Raw genomic sequence first — 17622 nt, 5'->3', positions numbered from 1 at the left:
TTTGTTTTTTTTTTTTTTGAGACCAAGTCTCCCTCTTTCCCCCGGCTTAAGGGCAGGGGCCTGATCTCAGTTCACTGCAACCTCTACCTCCTGGGTTCAAGTGATTCTCCTGCCTCAGCCTCCTGAGTAGCTGGGACTTCAGGGGCCCACCACCACACCCAGCTAATTTTTATATTTTTAGTAGAGACGGGGTTTCACCACATTGGCCAGGATGGTCTCCATCTCTTGACCTTGTGATCCACCTGCCTCGGCCTCCCAAAGTGCTGGGATTACAGGCATGAGCCACCATGCCCGGCCCATATTCTGTTCACAGAGGAAAAAACTGAACCTCAGGGGATACTTGCTTAAAGCCTGTCCATTTATAAAGTAACAGAGTAGAGATTCCAACCCTGGTCTTCTGGGCTTTAGATCCCAAATTCTCTCCTTCTCTTTTCATTATAGTAACAAAATAATAATAACAAATATTAATTAGTCATAATTGTCCATGTAGAAATTAAAAATTAAAAGCTTCCAAATTAATTGAATTTCTTGACACAATTTAAGAACTAATGTATACTGGCCGGGCACGGTGGCTCATGCCTGTAATCCCGGCACTTTGGGAGGCCAAGGCAGATGGATCACGAGGTCAGGAGATCAAGACCACGGTGAAACCCCCGTCTCTACTGAAAACACAAAAAATTAGGCAGGCGCGGTGGCAGGCACCTGTAGTCCCAGCTACTCGGGAGGCTGAGGCAGGAGAATGGCGTGAACCCGGGAGGCGGAGCTTGCAGTGAGCCGAGATCACATCACTGCACTCCAGCCTGGGTGACAGAGCAAGATCCCGTCTCAAAAAAAAAAAAAAGAACTAATGTATAAAAAAGATATTGGCTAGGATTTCCTAATTACTTCAGAAGTTTTGGAAAACTCCATAAATTTACTGTAAACTGATTAACTCAATGCTACAGTAAAACATGTTTCTGAAACAGCTGTTTCACTGATTCAGAAATGAAAGCAAGTATCACTAATGTATATACTTCCCACTTACCACATATTAAAACTAAAATTCATTCTGCCAGGCATGGCGGCTCACACCTGCCATCTCAGCACTTTGGGAGACTGAAGGGGGCAGATCAGTTGAGGTCAGGAGCTCAAAACCAGCCTGGCCAAGATGGTGAAACTCTGTCTCTACTAAAAATACAAGTTAGCCGGGTCTGGTGGCACGCGGCTGTAGTCCCAGCTACTCAGGAGGCTGAGACAGGATAATTGCTTGAACCCTGGAGGCAGAGGCTGCAGTGAGGCAAGATCGTACCACTGCACTCCAGCCTGGGTAAGAGAGCAAGACTCTGTCTCATAAATAAATAAATAAATAAATAAATAAATAAATAAAATTAAAATCCATTGTAAAAGTCCTTTTATCTAGTACTAAGCCTCACCCCATAGTAACAAAGATGCTTATCAGTGTACCTGGCTAGGAAAGCCACTTTTGCTATTTAAGTGCCCATAAAACATAAAATTAATCAACTTTATTAATGCAGTATCCTCAGTATTCACTTAATAAATGTTTACTGGATCATAACACATACTTGAAACATCAAATAATTGAGATGTCTGAGGTTTGTCATTTATTTCATTCTGTCTCAACACAGATGTCATACCTTCCTTCCCACCTCCCAGTTTCCACCAAATAGGTTTCCTTCCCTCTGGTTTGTGGACTACAAGTCCCCGCTAACCATCTCTAGCTGTAAATAGGTACATCCACAATGTAAACAAACTTAGAAAAGGAACAAAAATATGTCAGCCAGATTAAATTTCTCTAAATTAAATATACCTTTGCAAAACTCATTTCCTAAAATTCAGCAAGTTAGCTATTCAACAAAACAATAATCATTTGTCTTTTGAAAAACAAAGTTCATAAAGTACATACCTGAAGGATTCTGAACAAATCCAGGATTTTGTGGATGAACTGGTAAAAACTGTTGTCCTTGACCAAAAGCTACTGGCTGAGCAACACCACTCAGAACCTTTAAGAAAAATCTTAATTTTAAGAACATACTTTCTACATTTCAAGTAAAACTTTGAACATCCTAATTACATAAAAATATTCATAGATGTCACAAGGCCTGGCTTAGATTAAAAAAGGTAACTAAAGATTTAGTTAAGTTTTAGATTTAGGAAAGTAAATCTAAATAAATAAATAAAGATTTAGAAAGGTAACTTGGCTGTATCACTTCACTTCTAGGTCTTCTACAAACAGGAACAATAAAACCTTCCCTTACCCGTTTCACTGAGGTATAAGTTACTGAGAATGGGTTAAAACTTCTTTGAGGCCGGGCGTGGTGGCTCAAGCCTGTAATCCCAGCACTTTGGGAGGCCGAGACGGGCGGATCACGAGGTCAGGAGATCGAGACCATCCTGGCTAACACAGTGAAACCCCGTCTCTACTAAAAAAATACAAAAAACTACCCGGGCGTGGTGGCAGGCGCCTGTAGTCCCAGCTACTCGGGAGGCTGAGGCAGGAGAATGGCGGGAACCCGGGAGGCGGAGCTTGCAGTGAGCTGAGATCCGGCCACTGCACTCCAGCCTGGGCGACAGAGCGAGACTCCGTCTCAAAAGAAAAAAAAAAACTTCTTTGAAAAGTTTAAGGTACCTACTAGAGAGGCAAAGTAGCCCCTCAAAAAGGAAAATGTATACCATGCAAACATAAGGTAACTAGCTGTGTTACTTTACACAAGTCACTTTACCTTGCTGGTGCTTTCCCTTATTTCACAAATAGAAGAACTGACATAAAGCAATATGACCTATACACAATCACAAGGGCCAGTTAGGAGCAAAACTGAGGCCAGAACTCCTCACCCTTGCCCATTTTCCAGATATCAAAAGCCTGTTTTAATTAGCAATCTGAATTACCAAGCAGGTAAGTATCCTGCTTGGCCATTATCTTTGCATACAGTTATAGCTACATTACAAAGTAATCCTGTAAAAGGTCTTGTAAAAGATGTCAAAGGGAATGTTAAAAAATAGAACAATCATGGAGCAAGAACTGCACTGGCAGACAAATACAGTATTTGCAGTCCAGAGGGAGGCAGGACTTCTACATGTTGCTGGTATGTAAATAAATGTCCATTTATAATCCTTCTTCAGTATATATGTGGACTTTTGGTGGTGAGTACACATAATAAAAACCCCACCAATTCTGTGCAATGTAGAAACAAGACTAAATAAGTACCATTCTAGAGTATGTGTCAATTTCTTTCAAGGATATACAGTAGAGTAGATCTAGACAGGCCAACTGTTTTCTCATACGATTAGAGATGAACAGAAGGACTACTTTCTACTAATAATGTTCCTAATGTGCTTTTAAAATCTTTCTTATTTTGTATTTTCTTCCATACAATCTTACTACTATAAAATATATCTGTCCTAGTAAGAAAATGTCAGCAACTGGAAAAGAAATAAAACTCAGCCCAGGAGAATTTCAGCACGCAAGCAAAAGTAGTCATTCAAAACCAACCAAGTTAATCACAAATTGTAAACATACTACCTTAAAGTTATTTCAGTATGCATTTTAAAATGTATACAGAACAAGTGTAAAAGAATACCAACAGGTAACTGCATGCTTCATAACCAGAGTGTATTTGGAAGGCTATTTGCTACTAAGTTTGCTACACTGACATTAATATCAAACAATTGTGTTTAACTGAAGTGACTGGAAAGGTGGTAAAAGTAGAAAACAGGACAAAGAAAAGAATTGCAGACTATGAAAGCATGGACAAAATTTGATCTTCTTATTTAACTCAGGTTAATGAAATTCTTGGTCAAAGAACAGTCCAAGCAATCAGTTCCATGGCTACTTTAAAGCACATCAGGGCCCAACAGTTCTACAATGCAGACCTCTATGAAACACAATTATGTAATATTTCAAAAGCTTTAAAGCAAAAACAAAACAAAACAAAACAAAAGCAGAGTTGGGGTGGGGTTTGAAAGAGCGAAAATCAATTTTGGATTTAAGCTGCAAATTTCATTCCCAAGACGCTCATCCCACTTCCTTAGCAGGTGGCTTTAGAGTACATTAAAAACTTCTTCCCAATCTATACAATAAACTATGTCCTGAAAACCTTTCTAGAAACATTAAAAACTGGTTATCTGCATACAACACAAATTTAGAAAAACAGACTTACCTGTTGAGATGCCTGAATATTTCCTACTGTCATTGGAGCAGGTATATTGCCAAAGTTTCCAAATTGAGAACTCTGAAGATTTTTTTCATCAAAATAGTGTCCAGAAGCTCTGTTAAGTGGATTAGAGAAACTCTGGTTTCCAGGGCCATGTGGTCCATTAAAATTTGGTCCTTGAGGTGAATCAAATATTTGTTCATGTCTTTGGAACTGTAGTCCTTGGGATGGGGCATTAAAAGCATTGCCAGGTGGATCATTATATGGACCAGTCTGATTGAAAGATACTGATTCAAGCCTTTGTGAAGGGTGATTGTCAAATCTTGTGCCTTGAAGACCAAGAGGAATATCAAACCTTGATGTCTGCTGATGTTGTGGACCATCAAATCTTTGAGGTACACCATCAAATCTGGGCTGAACCTGCTGTCCAGGTGGTCCATCAAACCTCTGAGGGCCTGGCTGACCAGGAGTCCTTTCAAATCTAGGACCTGGCTGACCATGTAATCCATCAAATCTTGGCAAGAGTGACGGCTGACCTGGCTGCCCATCAAACCTTAAAGCATGACAACCTTCAAATCTTGGACCACCTTGACCCAGAGGCCCTTCAATTCTCAGGCCACCTCCTGGTACAGAAGGACCCTCAAACCTCATTCCACCTCCTTGTTGGACTAAAGGGCCTTCAAACCTGATACCAACCCCTGGTTGGCCATGTGGACCCTCAAACCTAAGGTTCCCACCAAGTTGATTATGTTGTCCCTCAAATCTCAGACCAGCTACTGACTGACCATGAGGGCCCTCAAACCTCATTCCAACTCCTTGCTGTAGCAAAGGGCCCTCAAATCTGATTCCACCTCCTGGCTGACCATGAGGTCCATCAAACCTAATCGCAGCCCCTGATGGACCATGACCCCCCTCAAATCTAAGTCCACCTACAGGCTGACCTCGGGGATTATCAAATCTAAGTCCACCCACAGGCTGACCATGAGGTCCCTCAAACCTTAGACCACCCACGGGTTGACCACGATGTCCCTCAAACCTCAGACCACCCACAGGCTGGCCCCCTGGTCCCTCAAATCGCAAACCACCTGCAGATCCCTCAAACCTCAGACCAGGGGAACCTTCAAACCGAAAACCACCTCCTCCTGCTTGACCAATTGGGCCCTCAAACCGCAGAGGTGTCCCCACTGGTCCTGGAGGCCCTTCAAATCTCAAAGGACAACCACCTCCTAGCTGACCTTGTGGCCCTTCAAATCTCAAAGGGCCTCCTCCCCCCATTTGTCCTGGTGACCCATCAAACCGAAGAGAAGCTGGTGTGGGAGGTCCATCAATTCGAGGGCTTAATTTATTAGGTCCTTCAAAAATCATCTTGGTTGGGCCATCTCTTGCTACTGATGGCCTACTAGGTCCATCAAATAATGGTCTGTCTTCAGCTAAAGCTGTAAGTCGCTGATTTGTATCCAGGCCAGAGAATCTTGATGCTGGGCTATCTACAAATGGTTTATCTGAATCTTCGTATCGAGGTCGCTTAAGTGGAAAACGATCATTGAATGGAGATCTCTGCTCTTCTCGCACACCTTTTAAAAAGGAAAACAATTATTTTCACTAAATCTAAAGTTATCTTAAAATCTTCTCTTTTCACATAAATGTTTAGCCAAAGATATAACTATCTCACTATATTAGAGGGGCAGGAAGAGACAGACAGCATAAAGCAACAGATAAGACTCTAGAGTCAGACACACCTGAGGAACAAAAAAATTCCCATCCTATCAACATACTACTTATTTCATTTTGACAGCAAGTTATTTAACCTCTCTTTTATTTCCTCTCTGTAAAATGGGGAGAATATATACTTCATTGTGTTGTTGTGAGGATTAAATCAAATTACATATTTAAAAAACCTAATGAAGTACCTGACACACAACTGGCTTTAGAAATATTAGCTCCCTTCCCTTCCCTTTCCTTAAAGGGAAAAAAGTAACAAAATAAATGGGAAAAAAATGGTACTCTGAACAGTCACAAAAGTCCATCCCCACTTAGCTTGTTCATTTTCCCTTCACTGCTGTGTGATTCAATAGGCATAATCTGATTTAACTTTTTCTACCTTTAGCAGAGACTTGCTCGTCATGTCTTCTCCGGCCCTCATGGGGTGAAAGATTCTCAGCATAAGTACGACTCCCAGATATAGGAGAAAGACGTCTTGCTCTTTCACTAAATTGTTCTTTTCTGTCAAACTGTGCTCCACTATTCCTACTTGCATGTTTACTTTTGGATGGCTCACATTCTATTCCAGACAACAAGGCATCAGTCAAAGGGTAGTCAAAAATATCAGGATCTAAGAGATCAAGTCTTGGAAATGAATGCTGAACCTGTGTCCTTTTCAGTTTTGCTTTATGTTCATAGTAGGTTAATTCAGCATCAGATAAGAGAGGTTTCTTTTTTAATCCACCTTTATTTTCTTCTGTAGGACTATCCCGTACATTGCATCTATGTTTACCTTCTTGATACTGAAATAGCTGTCGAATTTGATGCACAACAACAAGGAAGTCATCCTGTGTAATTTCACCAGATGCTAAACGTTCACTCGTCTGTATAGGGGTGATAAAAGGAAATAAAATTATTTTAAATATAAAAAAAAAATAGACAAAAGAGAATAATGACATGGGATTAATCATAGTAACTACCTTTTGAAGTAATTCTCTTTTGCTTGCAAGAGTTAACTCTTTAGGAATCTGAAGATTGGCATCTACACTTAATCGATGCTGTTGCTGTTTTGGGGCTCGAGGTGATAAAATTCCTTTAGTACTTGACCAGCTCTCCCTATGCCTCAGATGAGGAGGTTTACTATGTTCATCAACCTGCTGTAAGCTGAAACCATAAAAGCAGTATGTTACTTTGAAATGTTTTTTAAAAAAATACTCAGGACCATATTTAAAGATTCTTTTCAAAAGGATATGGTTAAAATGGGCATATGTAATCACAAAAAGTAATTAATTAAATGATTAAGAGCATGAAATATACAATCAGCAAAAACAGGTATGAATTCTGATTCTTGCATGTCCTGGACTGCAGCCTTAGGTAGATTAGTTAACCTTTCTAAACTTCAGTTTCCTTATCTGTAAAATAGAAATAATAATAGTACTTAACCCACAGAGATATAAGAATTAGATGGAAAAAAGTACTAACAGCACCCAATAAACATTTTCCAATTTTTAAATTAGCACTATCTTTTGAAACATATACACTATTACACTTGACTTAAAATGTTAACATCATACCTTTTATTTTCTTCCCAACCAGATTTCCATCTTTTGGCAGACTTGGAACTTTGCCAGTTTTCTACATTCTCCTTTGGTTCAGTGCCTGACTTTGTAGAATGCTGATTTGTAGTTTCTTGTGGCCGCTCCTCTTCAGTCTTTTTCATTCGCCTTGGATCCCGAATATCCTGTTTAGTACTTCTCTTAGCGTTTCTGTCTTCCCTAGAAGGTGGTGTAAACTCTTCCATATGTGACTGCTTAACTCCAGATTGGCGAATCTTTCCAGCTTTAGGTGTTGACGTTGGAGACATACTTCTTTGCCTTCGTTTGGGTGACCGCCTATCTCTTCTCTTTGGGGAATGTATAATTGGTGACCTAGACTTGGGTGATCGAGATCTTGATCGCTTTCTAGTACTCGATCTCCCTGGTTTTGTCCCCTGTTTTTCTGACTCTTCTGTTATTGTATCCTGTTTTTGTACAATGCCATTTATGATTTTATTTCTACTTCCAGCCAGTCTGTGTTCAGATGACTTCATGTGCTCATCTTTATCCTTTTTTTCTGCAGTTTTTCTCTTCTCTTTCACATCATCATCTTTGCCATCAGTCTTATCCTGAAGATGTTTTTTTAATCTTGGGTCTCTCTTGTTCATATCAGACAACCTCATACTTTCTGATTCTTGATTTTTCAAGTCTTTTGTGTGAGATAATTTGTTTTTCAAAGGTGATGGTGATTTCGATTTCGATTTTGATTTAGAATCTAATTGTTCAAGTTCTTTCTTGGTTATTTTTTCACCTGATTTACTTTTTTCTTGCTTGGATGAATTGAGTTTTTCAGAGGGTATAGTTTTACTTGTCTTAATATCAGACTGGTTTAACGTGTTCATTAGAAATTCTTTCCTGTGACTTTGATCTTTTCCATGAGAATGTTGGCTTATCCTGTTCAGACGAGGATCCCGGTTAGTTCCTTTCACATCCTGAATTTGTAAGGATGGTCCTGGACGGCTTTTCTCAGATTGCACAGGAACCTGATGAGGAGCTTTAACTGCCATAGGGGGAATCTGTGAAACATGTAATTTGGATGGTGCAGATCCAGGACCTAAATTGGATGTTTCCTGCTGAACACTAAGAGAAACTGCCTAAAACACAAAATAAATGTTCATGTCAACACTGTAAAACTTGAAGATTGTCAAGAAATTGCAAACAACTGAATATAATGCTTTATTCAATAAATATATTTACTCAATACTGTATTTAAATTGTACACTTCTAATGAATTGAGATTACAATGAAAAGAAAAAGTCCATGATTTAAGTTGCCCATTATTTCTTACTAGTATTTTTTGAGATTTTATAATATTATCTCTAAATAGAATGAAAAAAAATTGTTTCTCTTTCTAATTATTCAGGATTCTGAGCCATACTGCTCCTAAGTAATTGCTAAACCACTACACTCCAGCTGCACAAGAATCAGAGTCATTTCAGCTAAATTCTAAGTCCTAAAATTTAGTTTCTCCCAAAGTGGTGCTATTAATGAACTTATAAAATTCTGCCTTCCTGTACCTCACTGTCAAATAAGCTCAGATGCTAAGCAAAATAACTTAGTATAAAGTCGTTCATGTGTAGAAATATATAATCTTCCTGGCCTCCTTAATTTTGTCATTCTGCTCATGAAGTATAAGCTCACAAAACATTAAAGACTATGCAAAAATATTAGCCACAACATGCCTACCATCTTGGGACTGAAATATTAAGTCCACATAATGTAATGATTAAACAAAACTAAGATGCTACTTTATAAGATAGCAATCTAACAGAAAACTATTTGGAGGAAATAGTGTAGTTTTTTGTTTTGGGGGGTTTTCTTGAGACAGGGTCTTGCTCTGTCACTCAGGCTAGAGTGCAGTGAAGCAATCATACCTCATTGCAGCCTTCAGTGATCCTCCCAACTCAGCCTCTCAAGTGGCTGAGACCACAAGCATGCACTACCACACCTGGCTAATTTTTTTTTTTTGGTAGGGCCTCACTGTGTTGCCCAGGCTGGCCTCAAACTCCTAAACTCAAGCGATCTTCCCACCTCGGACGTCCAAAGTGTTGAGATTACAGGCATGATCCACTGCACCTGGCCTATGTGGTTTTTAATCAAGTGAATTTTACAATAAAGATATAAAAGTATAATCTAATAAATATATTATGATTTGTAAAAAAAAAAAGTTAAAAGAGTACACTACTAATAAAAGTAACGTTAATAAAATTCAAACATAAACATTACTTCTGTATTGTCACACAGGTTTAAAATATTTAAAATGCCAATCTCCCTTACTTACCAGTTGTGCCTTAGCTTGCTCTAGCTCAAGCTCCAGCTTTTTCTGCTGAAGTTCTAACAACTGTTTTTGCTTTGCCAGTAACTGCTGCCTTATTAGTTGTTCTTGTGTAAGATTCTTTTGTATATCAGGAACAATTGGAGGAGTGGAGATGCTAGGGGAACTGACCACTGTACCAGGTGTTGAAGGCTCCTCGGGCTATAAGAAAAGACAATTTGTTAAGAAAATATCTCAGCTAAAAGGAATCTAGGGAGTAAATAAAAATTATCAGTTTAACTCTCAATGATTATCCAAATTCCTAAATATCACACAGAATTTAACTCTTTAATAATTATCCAAATTCCTAAATATCACACAGAAAACTTATCAGGAATTTAAAAGCCAAATTAAATGTTACATAATACCTAAACAAGGTGAATACATTTCTAAATAAAAATTCCAAATATATACATATTTTTTTTTTCAAATTGAACCGATTCACTATAGTCTATTTTGGCTTTCTGGCATTAAGTTCTCTAGAAGAATTCAAAATGTGATACTTAAAAGCATGTTACATACTATTCATATTAAAACTTACCGATTTATTTAAAAATTTAGGATTCACATGGATGCTAGATGTATTCACATTGGGGGGTAGAGGTTTAATAGGCCAAGCAGGATCTAATGAATTGACTCTGACATCCAGGGCATAAAGTTTCTTCAAAGGGAATATTTCATCCCATGTGGAACGTAACTTAAATAAACTTTTTCTAGTATTTTCATCCACCTAGAACAACAGAACAATTCTATGGCTTGTTAAGTTACTATAGAATATTTTATATATTAAATGTAAGTTATATAAATCTGCTCTACTTCACATATAGAACTGTACTACCCATTGGTAAGTATATTCAACAGTAATAATTTATTAAAGGTGCATTTCTCCTTCAAAAACAGAATAATTAAAGTCATTTTCACCTAGCCTTCATGCAAGGAACCAACCAGGCGAGCCTTTCTATATACAAAACGTTTCCACATCTTAGAGCTTAGTATAATATTCCTAACATTACTCTTACTCTGGAAAAAAAATATAAAACAACTAGAAAATATAAAACTGAAAAATATAAAACAACTAGAAAAATTGATTACCTGATGGCTTAAATGTTTTAAATTATTTACATAGTAGTACAAAGTTAAAATTAAGGCAAAACTATCTCACTAACCAATGCTCAGCAATACTATATGGTTGGGTACCTAGGAATAAGTTATTGTGGTGTGGAAAGCACTTTAACAACTGAAATTTACAAAATCTTAACCACTGATAAGCCTTAGTTTTAAATAACTTATCTGTTCACGTTTGTGATGGCCTAACAATTTTTAGAAAATCTGCCACTGCCAGGCACGGTGGCTCTTGTCTGTAATTCCAACACTTTGAGAGGCCGAGACAGGTGGATCACCTGAGGTCAGGAGTTCAAGACCAAACTGACCAACATGGTGAAACCCTGTCTTTACTAAAAATACAAAATTAGCCAGGCATGATGGCTCATGCCTGTAATCCCAGCTACTCGGGAGGCTGAGGCAGGAGAATCACTTGAACCTGGAAGGCGGAGGTTGCAGTGAGCCGAGATGGCACCACTGCACTCCAGCGTGGGCAACAAGAGCAAAACTCCATCTCAAAAAAAAAAAAAAGAAAAGAAAGAAAATTCACCATCAAGAAACCTAGAACTTGTGAAAACCGAGTTACATTTTAAACATTACAACAGATAGTAAAGCCTTAACTATATTCGTACGTTTTCATATAATAATGTATTTATTATAAGGTCATTTTAATCAACTGTCATGTTAATGCCCAGTTAGATTCAGTAAAGGTATGCTACCAAACACCCAAGTGAATTTGAACATACTGAAACTGAAACCAAGAGGTTGGTTAAGCTTCTCCTTAAGACTACAGCCTCTGGTTAGCAGTATTCAGCAAATGTCTACAATATTCTATTAACAAGCATTTTAATGCTATCTGATACGGAGCTTTCCAAATTTCTTCTATAAATACTATTTCTTTTCTCTAAGAACTTAAAAACATTTCTCAAATAGCAACTACCTATTTTCTAATAAACATGTAAAATCTAATAATAGTTCTTCCAAAAAAAATTCCAATTCTACAAATCTGACAACTGACACAGAGGTGTTCATCCACTAAAATATAACTACCACCAAATACTGTCATTAGGAAACAATCTTTAAACCTAAATATCTCATAAGTGCCTTTTTGCTCAATGTGAAAGATACAGCCTGACAGGCAGAGAATTACCTCAGCAAATCCCTTGTCTTCCTCAACATAATACTGCTGTAACCAAACCACCACATATGTTACAATGTTATGAAAGAAACTTACAATCTCTAGATATGAAAAATAAGCCTAATTTCTGAACACTAAGGTGGGGGGAAAAGTATTTCCAGAATAACCTACAGCAATTAACTGGTCCACCACTGACACATACCAACAACATTCACCTAAAACATACTTGAACAATGTAACAAAAGAGTAAACATTTCCAGAAAACAAAACAAAAAAACACAGAAGTTTCAGGAACCAATCACAGGTTGAGACACTGAGGGATTATGCTTTTTTTCCCCCAGAGAACAGTCAACATCCTAACACCAGAAATTTAAACAATGAAATTTTAATTACTCTTGACGATTTCAGATCTTTTTGCCTGGTTTATAAGTGATGAAACAGATGTTCAAATGAACAAACTCAATTTTTTTAAAAGCACAATTCTAAAACCAAATCCATCTATTCTTAAATGGACAATGTAAACCCCTAGAATCTGTTCTAAAACTCTAACATAAAACATTAACTTCAGCCTCTTTCTTTGAAATGGTACTAACAATAAATGTCCAAAAGTATAAAACATTTCACCACCCAAGAAAACCCAACACAAAGCAAGTATTTATTTAATCAGGAACACATTTAAAAAAAAAAAAAACACAAATGTTTCTAAATGCGTATGTACCTTTTCAAACACACAAATAAATGTTGCAACTAGATTTTAGTAAAGGCAGTGAGATACTCTCTTCCAACGTTTTCACAATAGAATCCATAAGGTACATAACAGGAAGCTTCTCTGAGGAAGGAGCCTGAATAAAAAGAAACTGACAAGTTTAGTATAATGAATTACCACCAAATAATTACTTTTAAAAGTGAGTTTTAAACCTACAATACAGACCTCTATTTTGTTGATACTAAATACTTTTGAAGTAATCTTTATGAAACTTAAGTGTTCAATCAAGTTCTCAACTCTTACAATCCTTAGTTGAGCACACAAAAGCTCAGAATTACCAGGATGAACAACAGCTGTAATCCCTAATATACTCATTTAACATTCAATGAAATTTCAAGTTCATGTGGTAAAAAGACCTGTGTTTTAAGTGACAAAAATAAAGAGGAGGCGAGGGAAAATTACTTTATGTAATCCAAGTGTCAGTTTTGGGACCCATATTAATTTACAATGGTGTGCCTACACTCAAAGCAGTTTTTAGACCTCTTGTAGAAACTAATTTCCATAGGCATATTTTGTATGTTCAAGTCTATGAAGCTTTTGTTACCTGTAAAATCACTAGGATTACTTCTCTATAATCCAAATGAACAAAAATTAAAAACACTTCACCTAGGAAGTCAATGGCAAAACACTGAAACTTGCACAACAACATGCAGGAAGTTGCAAGTTTGTTACTCAGACAAGAAAAACTGGATGGAGCAGCCGCTGAATCATGTAAATCAGGTTGAACTTGACTCTGGAAACCAGGATTTGTCCTGAAGATTTTCTTCACAGCCTGGACTCTCCGCCGATAGTTTCCTCTGACATGCACAAACCAGGGGTTATAAATTTGTGCAGAGCCAGTGTGGTGATGCTGATATACAGGTGGCCCTTTCCAAAGTAAAGAAATGTTGCCCCAGTTCAACGGCAATGCCTACCCACCACTGGCTTTTAGAAGGCACAGCAAGCTTCCAGAAAGCATCAGCAGGTTCACAGACTTGAGGAGCATTAAGACACACCATAATAGTCTTAACTCTGACTCCAAAGGAGTACCCATGATTTTTTAAATACAAAAAACTTAGGTTATCCCCATTTACCCACGCCACGTGTATAGGAATCTTAACCCTGAGTAACACTTACCCATAGCTGCCTGAAGCTAGGGTAGGCTCACAGTTCTGGAGTACACAATGCCATATTTAATAAAACCAATTGCCCATACAAGTGTGTGGAAATGCTCTTGCTTCTGATAACACCTTTACGACCAAAAGTTGGCTAAGGAAACCTTTGAATAACTTTATGAAAACTTTCTTTTAAAGTACTGTCCAATAAAAGGGTTCACCCACTGCATGTGGGTCAACTATATTAAGTACGAACATGTCAAATGGTTTACCGCTGTGTCTTTACCTTACCATGTCATGTTTTACACCACTTTAGTCATTATGGTACTTATGAAGATAAACAGGCTCTCTTTAACACCAGGCTGTTAAGTAGACTAATTTTTTATTGTACAAGTGAAGTCCTTATATGTATTATTTTTTGCTACTGCTCTCTTGGGAGGAGTCAAAGTAAGTGTGAATCCTTTAGTAACGCAGAGAAGCTAAAGAATAAGGACACAAACATTCACCTCCAAAACACAAAACCAGGCCAGTTTGCTACCAAATAACGGAAAATCCCTCCCCTCACCCTCGATCCCAACCAGGATTAAGACAGTTCCCCCAAAGTGACTTTTACATCTTTTCCTCAATCTGGCTTTACAAAAATAAGCAGGAAACGTGTGCCCCCAAAATTTCAGTCTTTTACCAGCAAATAGCCCATCTATTTTCATCACTGTGTAGCGATATACAAAACACAAGTTTTATGTGGTCACTATATTCAGCATTTAGTTTTCGGTTCTCGAAGGTCTTCTGGATCCATTAAAAACCAGCAAGGAAACTGTTCTTTTGAGTGACAACCTGAGCTGCTCAATATTAGGCGCTGTGGAATATTAAATCCCAAGATACGAGGTAATTAATTTTAAAACTCAATGTTTTTGCCTTAAAACACGAGTGCTTTAAGGCATTTAATGTCAAGTTAAGCCTTCAACAAGGCAAAACTAAGTTTTCATGTCCAAGATGTTTGTGGTATCAATAAAAGCATGTTGAGTATGAGGAATGCTTCCTTTTAAATCTCATACTTAAAAAAAAAAACAGCTGTTTTACATACACATTCACAGGAAAAGTGAACGAAAACTTGTATTTTAGCTGTCAGACTGAGCATGATAAACTTGTTGAGGCCCTTAAAAGAAAAAAGGAAAAAAACCTTCCTTTTCGTCCTCTTTAAAGTATGAAAGGACCACCTGAAACCGTGTATCTTGTGAGGAGGTTTACCCAAAAGAGTGGATGGAACCTAAAGAAGAATGAACCCAAGTCACTTAAAGACTTTTGTTTAAAACACACAACCACGTAGATAAAAATAAGTCTTGGAAACAGATTCTACACCTTACAAAGGTAAATAAAAAAGACAAATACATATTTTATATGTTTTATTCACAAATTTTATAATACCAGTCACACATTTCAAAACCATTTATTAAAGTCAGACCACTCAGTTTTACACTAGACAGAAACCGTCTCTAAACAATATATTGGTGGTTGTTGTTAAAGTGGCCTTTAAAAAGGGGTTCACTCTGCTAAAAGGAGGCTCATCCTGATAATTGCAATCACTAACAACTAGAAAAAACTAAACCGTAAGTACAAGCTTGAAAAATAAAATGTAGCACTGGGACGCTATTAAAACTCATTGTAACTAAGTTTAACAGTAACTTTACTTAAATGACATATCGCTCCCATATGAATCCACAGAAGAGGAGGACTACAGGGAAATATAAGGTGGCAGAGGACCACTTCTGTCAAGGGGTAAAGAAAAACACTCCTTCGCTATCAGGGAAGGGAGAAAAAAAGAGAAAAGGAAGAGGAGGAGGGACTGAACTTTTCAGAGAAACTGCAAGTACTTGTTACCCTCTGGGCCAGTTCTCCACCTACAGGTTGGATAAGATCTCCTCCCCCCACCCAAACCCCACCCTCAACCCCACTTGCCCCTATTTTGGGACAAATTAGACCCTCCAATAGGAGAATAAAAGTTTTATCTAGCCGCCCCCACCCCAAAATGGGGCTGACGGGTGTGAGCAGCTGCCTGGCTGGCAGGGAATGGATTCTCCTCTCTTCCCTTTCGCATCATGTGCTTTTCAGGCGCCATGTTGGGCTTCTAACAGGCGGCTGCTCCACTCGGGGCCAAATCCCTATTCCCACCCACCAACAGCTCGCTCCCAGGTCCCCCTTCACCTCCTTCCAACCCACAGAACACAATTACCAAAAAGGGTGCTGGGGGAAAATGGGAGACCCACTCTCCCACTTCCCAGGGGATTAAAATGGCTTATGTTAACTCTTACTTCCCCAAACCACAAACTGCCTTTAAGTCTCCCCCACCCAAAAGGGCTCTATTCAAAGCGTGTGTGTGTCGGGATATACAATGCGGTGGCCTAAAAAGAGAGTTGGTAAGCGGAAGTAGGACTCCACCCTTTATCCTCCCCACTCCCTCCCCCCGAGAGGCCCATGCTCCAAGCCTGGGCCAAAGACCGAGCCTGAGTTGGAGGGGGGTGGAGGGTTGGAGAGAAGGAACACTGTCCCCCTTGGGATGGAAGCGAGACCTGGGATGAGGCTGACACTAAAATCAGGGAGTATTAGAAGAATAGGAGGCTGCGGGGTGTATAAAAACCTTGGCGGTTTGGGCCTCGATGAGAGAGACGATCTCCTTGGCGAAGGGCAGGTTCTCCTCGGCTAGAATGGTCAGCATATTGATGTGCGGCTTGCTATTGAAGGTCAGGTCTTCGAGCGATGACTGATAATCCCGACAGGCGTCCTCCCGGGCCCCCGCAGCACCGGCCTCGGCCGGCGTCTGCTCTGACATTGCGCCGCGGCCCCCCTCCGAGGTCCGCCGCAGCTGAAGCTGAAGCCGCTCTAGATACCCCGCCTCCCTTCCGACTCCTCTTCCTCTCCCCTGATCTCTCGCGGCTCCGGCTTCACCACATGCTGACCGCGGAGGGGGGATAGGGGACGACACAGGGGGAACCTCGGGTATGAAACGCCGCCGTCTCGCGGGTGATCTCCGTCCACTTCCAGCCGCCACAGAAGCTTCTTTCTCCACAGACACAAAATGGCGGCGGCAGTGGCGACTCCAGCTCCGAAAATGTCTGTGTTCCCAACCGCTGCGTCGTGCGAAATGAACTAGGGGAGGGGAAATGTGCGGTAAAAGGGCGGGGCCGCTGATAAAACCAGGCGTGATTGGCTGGCCCGGTAACGTCACGAGCCCCGCCCCCGGCCCTTCCGCTGGACGTCCTGGCACCGCCTTCTTCTCCGGCCTCTACCCGGACTTTCGCAACATCTACGGCTCGGAGGTGCGCTGGAAAAGACGGCCCTTCTCATTGGCCGATTCATAAGGGACTGTTCGGTCATTTGTTACCATAACAACCCATTCAGGGAAGCCAATAGGCCTGGGGAAGGCAGTTCCCGAGGCCCAACCCAACCACTTTAAGAAGAAGGCTCAGCCGTCCCCTCTTCGTCCCTCCCTCTAGCTTCCCAGCCACTGAGCGGGCGTGTCAATCATCTTTCCTCCCGCCTGCCCCGTAGCTGCCACCGACGGTGGGGCTGGAGGGGCGGAGGCTTTCTGCCGCCGCACCCACTCTCCGTTAGCGTCTCAGGTGCTCTCGAGAGCCTGGGAGGGTCTAGCTCCCCGGGCCGGCTACCCCTCTGGGAACTGGGAAGTGAGAGGGAGGTGCCGAATTTACCCGTAACCTCGAAAAGCACTGCTGGAGAGTTTACTCCAGCACGCCAAAATACCTAGGC

At 39.9% G+C, this 17622-nt stretch overlaps 1 protein-coding gene across 1 annotated transcript in view; it reads right to left on the bottom strand.

Moving 5' to 3' along the window:
• Positions 1–17134, bottom strand: part of PCF11 (PCF11 cleavage and polyadenylation factor subunit) — a 29249-nt gene extending 12115 nt beyond the window's left edge. Inside the window, 11 exon segments of the mRNA XM_017875218.1 lie at positions 1904–2000; positions 4158–5725; positions 6646–6736; positions 6833–7016; positions 7427–8541; positions 9729–9923; positions 10303–10491; positions 12719–12756; positions 12759–12791; positions 12794–12842; positions 16496–17134. Coding sequence (XP_017730707.1) covers positions 1904–2000; positions 4158–5725; positions 6646–6736; positions 6833–7016; positions 7427–8541; positions 9729–9923; positions 10303–10491; positions 12719–12756; positions 12759–12791; positions 12794–12842; positions 16496–16687 — 3751 coding nt within the window. The 5' untranslated portion in view covers positions 16688–17134.
• Positions 17135–17622: the final 488 nt, after the last annotated feature.

The sequence above is a fragment of the Rhinopithecus bieti genome, unplaced genomic scaffold (genome assembly GCF_001698545.2).
Source record: "Rhinopithecus bieti isolate Rb0 unplaced genomic scaffold, ASM169854v2 scaffold_9667, whole genome shotgun sequence".
Lineage (NCBI taxonomy): Eukaryota > Metazoa > Chordata > Mammalia > Primates > Cercopithecidae > Rhinopithecus > Rhinopithecus bieti.
Note: the sequence above shows the minus strand (reverse complement) of the source record. Positions and strands in the feature narration are given on the sequence as shown.